The 8,726-nt window shown below is 38.1% G+C and overlaps 1 protein-coding gene across 1 annotated transcript; it reads right to left on the bottom strand.

Moving 5' to 3' along the window:
* Positions 1 to 2,518: 2,518 nt before the first annotated feature.
* LOC120289147 (lysosomal Pro-X carboxypeptidase-like) lies at positions 2,519 to 5,455 on the bottom strand. Its single transcript, XM_039303673.1, has 9 exons — positions 5,054 to 5,455; positions 4,751 to 4,940; positions 4,271 to 4,397; positions 4,058 to 4,177; positions 3,382 to 3,628; positions 3,119 to 3,271; positions 2,928 to 3,007; positions 2,786 to 2,835; positions 2,519 to 2,658 (listed from the first exon to the last, which is right to left on the bottom strand). The coding sequence occupies exons 1-9, from the start codon at positions 5,453 to 5,455 to the stop codon at positions 2,519 to 2,521; spliced, it is 1,509 nt and encodes a 502-aa protein (XP_039159607.1).
* Positions 5,456 to 8,726: the final 3,271 nt, after the last annotated feature.

The raw sequence follows: 8,726 nt of genomic DNA, 5'->3' as shown, positions 1-8,726 counted from the left end.
ACAGTGTGAGGGCATTGACTACAATGAGGTGTTCTCTCCTGTGGTAAGACATACTTCTATTCATATTTTATTTGCCTTAGTTGCTTCGCAGGATCTTGAGTTAGAGCAACTAGATGTAAAAACTGTGTTTCTTCACGGTGAGTTGGAGGAGCAGATTTACATGAGGCAACCAGAGGGATTTGCTATTCTGGGTAAGGAAGGTCATGTTTGCTTGTTAAAGAAATCTTTGTATGGGCTGAAACAGTCTCTGGCAAAGTGGTATAAACGTTTTAATGCTTTCATGACTAGTCAAGACTATTCAAAAAGTCAGGTGGATAGTTGTGTCTACTATATGAGATTGGATAATGGTTCTTTGATTTATTTACTCATATATGTTGATGATATGCTGATAGCAGCTAAGAATATGTCTGATATTGATGTGCTGAAGAGGCAGTTAAATACTGAATTTGAGATGAAAGATTTAGGTGCAGCAAAGAAAATTTTGGGTATGGAGATTTTGAGTGACAGGGCTACAGGAGTTTTACGTCTATCTTAGAAGAAATATATTAAGAAGATCGTAGCACGTTTTAATATGCAGTCGGCAAAATCAGTAAATACACTTTTATCGAAACACTTTAAACTTTCAGATAAATTATCACCGCAGACTGAGGAGGAGGAGGAGCATATGTCCCGTGTTCCTTATTCTAGTGCCGTGGGTAGTATTATGTATGTTATGGTGTGCACTAGACATAATATTTCACAAGCTGTGAGCGTGGTTAGTCTCTATATGAAGCATCCTAGTAAAGCTCATGATGATCCTGTGAAGTGGATCCTCAGATATTTGAAGGGGACAATAGACGTGGGTATAGTATATCGAAGGGACAGTAATGGTAGTGAGACCACTAGCTTTGTGGATTTGGATCATGCCGGTGACTTGGATGATCGCAGATCTTTAATAGGTTACGTGTTTACGCAAGTAGGTGGTGCAATTAGTTGGAAATCGTCCTTACAGGATCACATTGCCTTATTTTTTTATTGAGGCAGAGTACATGGCATATGGTTACAAAGTTTGCTCTCGGACTTTGGGTTAGAACAAAAAAGTGTGGATATACACTATGGTAACCAATGTGCAATATATTTGGCGTATAATCCAGTTTATCACAAGCGAACGAAACATATCAACATCAAGCACGACTTCATTCGAGATGTCTTAGCTAAGGGTATTGTTATTGTTAAAAAGATTGCTACAGCAGATAACCCAGCAGACATGATGACTAAATCTGTTCTTTTGACGAAGCTCAAGCTCTACTTGAGCTCTATTGGCGTCTGTGGAGAGTGAGCGCCCGTCGGGGCATTGGGAGAGCAGCATGGATGATGAGCACTATAACTTGGCTTCGAATATCGAGCCAAGGTGGAGAATTGTTAAATTATGTCTCGAGTTTAAATTGGATGGGGAAATTCGTTGGACTCGTGAAGGAATTAAAGTAAAAGAGAAAGAAAAGGCTACAAAGGAAGAAGCGTGGGACGCTGCTTCATAGAACCAAAGAGGAAAGGTGGGGCCTAAGGTCAAACTTTTGACCTTGGTGTTTTGACCTTGGGCACACCCACGTATAAAACAATTTTTTTCTTTTGCAGGTCTTCTTTAGTCGTGAGAAGCCGCCGAGTTCCATGCACGTGAAGTGGGCCGAATTTCTTTTATTCACGGTGGGGCCCAAAGTTTGACACACACGTATAAAAGGAAAACAAAACCCTACGTGTGGAGTAGCTGCTCAACGTCCGCGGAAGTCCTACGTACGTGAAGACGTCCACGCTGCAAGATCTTGAAGCCTTGCGAAGTCGTACGTAGAGCGTTTCATCGCACGGTAATTTTGTGCCGTGAGTTTATACCTTGGAGTTGTTATTTATAAACATTTAGGATTTGGGGTTAAATCTAGGTGTGGGAAACACTTGATCGATTGAGCGATTGTAAACTCTAATTATCTGATTTTAGTATGGCTCTTCCCATGGACATAGGTACCGATACTCGGACCGAACCACGTAAATTTCCGGTGTCCTAATTTTCTTGTTTATTTCTCTGATGATTTCGCATTGACATAAATTGCAATATCCTGTCGTTTCCACGTATAATATCCCAACACATAGGGTGGAATCGCCTGGCGTAGATGCTTGAATGAGTTGATGTGTTTATTTGGGGTTGGATTCTTCATGCGCGGTTTTGCCAAAACTTGCATCTACATTGAACTTGTAAAGGTGCGCGTTTATGTGTTTGTGTGCTTGTGCATGTAGAGCGGTTTGGAGCCTCTGTACCCTCTAAATAGCTGAATGCTACTATATCACATAGGGCAGCAAAATGGAGAACGATCCGTTTGTTTAGAGTGTACTATTCCTTTTAGTTTTTTTTTTTTTTTTATAATGTTTAATGATTTTGATATCTCAATTCACACTTCTCCCAAGAAAATAGACGAAGCACACAACTCTGGTCTTTATTCTCAATGCTATTAGCATTATTGAAGGCAACAACATTCCCTTGTGACATATGCTAGTAATTTCCAAAAGCACGAAGATCCGCATGATATGTGGCTATCCATTTTCTTATAATCTCAACCTCGGTTTTCCGCTGATTGACCAACCATTTAGGATCTTTTTTTGTAGCTGGCATTATGTCCAAACAATGAGAACCTGCAAGCAAGAAATTATTTTCACGGCATTAATTTCAGTATCAGAATCCGCTTCCATAAATCTAAAGATGGAAAGATAATCCATTCCATTTGACTTTGGTTCGACACAAAGTGGAGTCAACACATACCTTTAGCTGTGTAGACCGCAACGACAGAATTTGAAATACTCTTCAAAATCCTACAATTGATAATATGGAAGAACTATTTTGAAATCTTATCCAAATCAGTAATGTTTTCATGAAAATCTATAGGTTTTGATGCTATACGTACCCTCCATAGCTAAAAGGATCTTGAAGCCCATTGGAGAAAATAATATTACTAGCGAACCTGTGCAAAACAAGTTCTATGTCCTGCAATTTTCCAAAGTCAGTGAAGAAATGAAAGGGTGACATATGTTGTTTGGTGTGTGTAAGAAAATTAAAAGAGTATCATATATATGTGATTTTATTTTGTGACCGTACTTGACCACCGTAATAAGTAGAGACCCAGTGTTGCCGAGGTGCGATGATGAAGTCTCTCTTGCAGCGAGTCACAAATTTATCTAGGCCAGAGGGAGCTGGTTGAAACATAGTATTGTTGGTGATGCTCCAAAGGGCTGCAATCTCGGTACATGTCTGCAAACTCAAACAACCTCCATTTGCTTAGTTAAATACATAATTCGAGTCAATTTCAACTGGTAGTAGTAAGCTACCAGTTCAAATTGATATCCGATTATAGTGTGTACCTGCCAATGCCAACCCAAGTCAATTTGATATGGAGGTGTAGGAGGTGGGTTGATGTAACAGGTCGAATTTCGGTCGGAAGCCGCTAGGCCTGCGAAAATCTTCCTGAGAGTGTCATTTCTGGGAGAAGCTCCATTAATGGCATTGCATATCACTTCCACTGGACGTCTGAATGGATCATTGTACTGGGCAGACACTGCATAGACTGATTTTAAGTACTCCTTGAGCTGTGAAGAACTTTCCAGTGGTCTAACAAAAGATAAAATATAGGCAAAATTAGATGTATATTCGCGTCTAAAGCATATCCATCAATATTTTAAAAAAAAAATTAATAACAGAACTTAAAACCATTGTATCATGTTAGAATTATTCCCTTTGTCTAGAGAAAGTTCGTGCTATTATGGAATAAATTGTTAATGTGAAAAAGGCTTTCCACACGCGGACTTATCCGCCCTAAATTTGATGGTAAGGGAGGGAGTTGCTACCTGAAATTTCCCAAGTCAAGAATGGGTAGACCGATTGTGCAAAGGTTCACTTCACTGTCAATGTATGCTATAACTTTCCAATTAGATATGTCTAACAACTTCTCATCTTCTAAAATTACTTATCCTACGGAACATTCTGAGAAATCTCTAAAATACAATATGATGTATGATCGCAATTCCATCATCCATGCACCTGCAAGTTTTGAAAGTTTTGCTCAATTTTGCGAGACCATGAGGCTCAGAAGCGACTCTATCAATTTCCTCCCAGGATCTTCTAATGGTTTGGTGGCAAGAAAAACTAGCTTCCTGAAAAATTAACCAAACAATTATTCAAGTTATCGATTTGATTAACGAAAATGCATGCTAAAGGAAAAGGTATAATTCCAGCAATTAAGATTACCAAAAATCTTTTGCAACTCCTGAATAGAATGTATCCTGAGGCATGATGTCGGGAAAGGCGAGAATTGGAGCAGATGATGCCAATGCTCCGAGCGCCACATGAGGGTACTTCAATCGAAGCCATGCAGCTAACACTGAAAATCAAACGTATGAAGATTGAAATACCTACTTATAAGCAATATGTAGAATATATGGTGTTGGTCTCTTCCTTGTAAACCTGACGGTAGGCGCACTTTCTTCAATGCCGTTCAGGGCAAGCTATATCAAACTTCATATGGATTGTCGTTGTCAATATGACTAGCGCTCCTTAGGAAAAGTTCTATCCATGATATGTTCAAGAACAAGGACTTTTGGCAGATTATGTGTGTTTATTACATCTTACTATAATCAATGGGAATCGTACATTAGAATACGCAGTGGGCTATTTTCTTCAATTCAATTTAAAGCAGTAGTCATACTGCTGACAAGTGAAAATAGATTCACTTACTTCCCCCGTATGATCCTCCACTGACAATTATCGGAGAATGTTTGGCATTCAATTTCTGTTTCAAATATAAAAGGATTTCCGCGTAATCGGCAAGTGCTTGCGCCGAGCTGAAATATCCGCGAGTATTAGCGTCTTTTAGTGCTTTATCGAGTGTCCAACCATATGGAATTGATTCACCATAAAAACGATGCTGCAAGATTTTAAATTTATGTTTGTAAGTTGCGTGAATGTGTACATATGCACGGCAAACATAAGGGAAAAAAGAAGGTACTATTAGGCAAATTTAATAGGGCATTTAATTACCTCTATATATACCAAAAGCGCTTTAAACTCAGCCGCGTTATCCGTCATGAACCCAACATTGGTCGTGGCGCTGTCAATGGGTAGTTCATCACCGAGAAAAGCGAAGATCGGGGCACTTGCATTTGCGCCACCCCAGTATTTGGAATTGATAATATATCTTTGTTTGAAAGTAGTGTAACTTTCCGGCCTGTAATTAAAATGATCGAGGGTTTGGTTGTAAAAGAAAGTCTGGAAGTCTTTTGACGAGATGGAAGTTTGAACCGCCCATGTAGGATCTTGAATAAACGTTGGGTGGAATACGCTCAGCTTCGGAATATAGTAACCATCTAAGTTCTTCTTGGTAGCAGCACAAGCTGAGAAAAGCATTAGAATGATCAAAATGCTATAAAGTGACGAAGACATGTTAGGTGTGTGGTTATTGCTTAGGCTAAAGCAGGCACGCAGAGAGGAGGATCCTCGAGATGTTTTTTGGCTTCAACCAGTTCACATTTATACAGAGAAGCCCACGATCCCATTTTGTACTTACTATTTTCTATGCCAAATCACATTAAAACTATCAAATCATATCTTGGATTTGAGCATGTGTACAAGACCTGATTCGATTGGAGGATGTGAATAGGTTTGTTAAACCAAGTATATTGGGGAAAAAATGAATCTGAATAGTTCACTACCTTATTTGGATTAAATTTTCTTTTCTTGAAGGCCACACTAATTCACGTCACGATTTCTTTCCCGTCAGGGAAAGTGTCCTAGTTTGCCGAACATTTACTACCTTATTTGTATTATATTTTCTTTTCTTGCAGGCCATAGTAATTCGCGTGACGATTTCTTTCCTGTTGGAGAAAACTATCCTAGGTTGCCGCACCAAAGAATTAACTTCTCGGCTGGACGGTGCATATCTTTCTTTATCTGTGAGTCCAGTCAACAAGAGTTAAATTTGAAACGAAGAAAAATAAAGATAACTTTTTTTTTTTGTAAGATATAGAGAATTTAGCCTTTTGTTCTTATCTACTATTGAAATGGCCTTCTTGAATCAATTCATCATCGATATTTTTTGTAATAGCACTTCAACATATTATTGTTTCAAAGCAAGAAGATTGGCATATATTCAATTATCCGTACTTCGATATTTCGCTACAAGACCGACCGGTCTGAATCTGTTGGTGGCTTTGGTTATAAATCCAAGCAAGAAGAAAGTACAAAACACATAATTAGTGAAGAGAGTTTTTTTTTTTTTTTTTTTTTTGAGTTTGAAGCCGTGAAGAAACCTGATCAAAGTAGAGAATTCAAATCTAAATAGGGCTTATGGTTTGATGCCCAAACAATCAAAAATTACAAAATTACTTTCTACTTTGGAGTTAGATTCTAATTTGAGTAGATTCCCTTCCATTGATTTCATTTGAGTGATTTGCGAGTATGTGAGATGAGCCACAAAGTAACAAATAAAGTGGCCTAGTTATGTATCTTCCTTTGTATAGATAGTGGCAATACTATCTAAATTATTCTTCAGGACCCTAAGATTGAAAAAGAGATCAAATTGTTAAGCATGATTAAGTAATGTGGAATTTTACTCTTTGGATGGATTGTACGGTGAGAAGCATTTGAGGTTTTATACCCTCCATTACTATAAGGATCTCGATGTCCATTTGAGAAAATAATGCTTGCCAAACCTACAATGAATTAGCTCTATACCTACGACCAAAAAAATAAAAATAAAAATAAAAAGTTAGAGAATGACAGATGGTATGGTTTACTTCGAATTCTATGCAAAAAAACTAGTTTAATCTACTGATAGCAATAAGAGCCAAATATATATTTTTCAAGTCACTGAAAATCATACATGCCATCGAAGTAGGTTGTGACCTAATGTAGGCGAGACGTCACCGCCATATTGGTAGTCGCGTTCATTAGTGAATTTGCTAGAGATGAAAGGCATCGGTTAGAACATAGGATTGTTTGTGTTGCCCATAGGGAATACTTTTTATCGCAGCTCTACAAGCAAATCCCCCTTCTAGATCAATGGAAGTGTAAGTTTTCTTAGACGCTACCAAATTTTTCAAGAAAGTTTTCAAGAAGGGGATAGTGCAATTTTGTTGACACCTAAATTTTGGCTTCACATTTAGTCATTTATTGCATAAAAAAATTAGGGATCCAAACCGATCTCTAAAAATATAAATGTCAATTTTTACTTTGCATGTTTAGTTCTTGTAAAGCATGTCCACATCCGATAAATTTCATATGAACTAATGTTATTATGCTTGACCTCAAGAAGCCATGAGCATGCTCCGAGTTGGCACACAGATTAACAAATCCTCAGAACTTGCTCAATTATCAATTGTGCACATGAGAATTTGAAACTTGGGGTCACAATTTCCGCAAAGATGAGGGAAGCCAATCAATTAGAGAAATCTTCTCTTCAGTAAATCTTCCCTCTAGTAAATTTTGGCCAGATAAGTGGAGGAACTCGTGGGATCTTTTTCCAAGAATACCGGAATGCACAAGAGGAAACAAATATGTTGACTGCGAAATCACGGGCAATTTTGTCACACCGTAAGTTGAGGGAAATGAATTAGAAAATTCTCCACGGCTTTGGCCAAGATATCCTGCGTCCAAAAGCTCAACCCCACCAGGTCTCACGAATCATCTTTCGCATAATAAGAGGAGTCAATTACCTTTTAAAATAAGACTCTAGGACTTATCCTTGTTTTTGTTAAATTATTTATGATAACAAAAAAAATGAAAAGAAATAGTATAGCGCATGTTAATTTGTTAGAATTTCATGCAAAATCAGGCGTAACATGCGTGCATTCCGTCAGCATTTTTTTTAATTACAAATGTAGTAACTTGCCCCTATTCATGGTTTTGATTATCGGATGTCACCTCATTGCTTGCATAGCTGCGTGGTTATATCTTAAATATTAGTGGTATAGTATAAAAAGTGGCAAAAATTACATTCAAAATATTTTTAAAATAAAGAGAAAAAGTACCAAGTCTCCATACCCATGAATTTTTGGTTCGTGAAAGTATAATGTACTCCCACATTTTACTTGGGTGTCTAATCCACCTAAAATCGATTAGTGGCAGCTCCTATAGCTAAGATAATTTGAGCACCAAGTTGCGATTGATTGGACTTGGGAGAGTCTGTGCTAAGCACTGCTCTTGGTAATCCATTAGCTTCCTCCGGGAAGGTCGCAACAAAATTTACAACAAAATTTTCCAACATAAGTACAACACAATCGGCAAAACTTGATATGAGTGAACAGTGGTAAAAGTTATGAAAATACACATGACTGCCACTTTTTTTTTAAATTGAGACATCTAAATGTCAAGTCCAGCGACCCTAACCGAAAATCTTATGTGGCAATTTTTTATTAACATAACTCACCTATGTGGCTCATCTGAGTGCTAAGTCATCAAAGAAGAGCCCGAATGACATTGATTTGTCTCCTTTTTGAATTTTAGTATTAATATTAATAAAATTAAATCTTTTTGTTAAAAAAAAAAGGATGAAGATTGTAGAAGGGGAGGACTCAGCCCTTGCTATCGCCTCCTCGTTATCACTAGGCCCTGGCCAAATGTTGGCGACCTTGGTCGATTGGTGGCAAGGGCTTAGCCCAGCCAACGATGGGCCTTGGCCCGACTGCCCATGCTGGTGAACCTCGCCCCAAATCTG

Source organism: Eucalyptus grandis, chromosome 10, assembly GCF_016545825.1.
Source record: "Eucalyptus grandis isolate ANBG69807.140 chromosome 10, ASM1654582v1, whole genome shotgun sequence".
NCBI lineage: Eukaryota > Viridiplantae > Streptophyta > Magnoliopsida > Myrtales > Myrtaceae > Eucalyptus > Eucalyptus grandis.
The sequence above is the reverse complement of the archived record's forward strand: the minus strand, read 5'-3'. Positions and strand labels throughout refer to the sequence as shown.

What these genes read in the sequence shown, in the direction of transcription:
- LOC120289147 (XM_039303673.1), bottom strand. Translation starts at nt 5,455, where the DNA reads ATGTCTTCGTCACTTTATAGCATTTTGATCATTCTAATGCTTTTCTCA. An exon ending in TGGAGGATCATACGGGGGAA is followed by an intron (nt 4,398 to 4,750) that starts GTAAGTGAATCT and finishes TTTGATTTTCAG; the next exon opens with TGTTAGCTGCATGGCTTCGA. An exon ending in GATCCTTTTAGCTATGGAGG is followed by an intron (nt 2,836 to 2,927) that starts GTACGTATAGCA and finishes TATCAATTGTAG; the next exon opens with GATTTTGAAGAGTATTTCAA.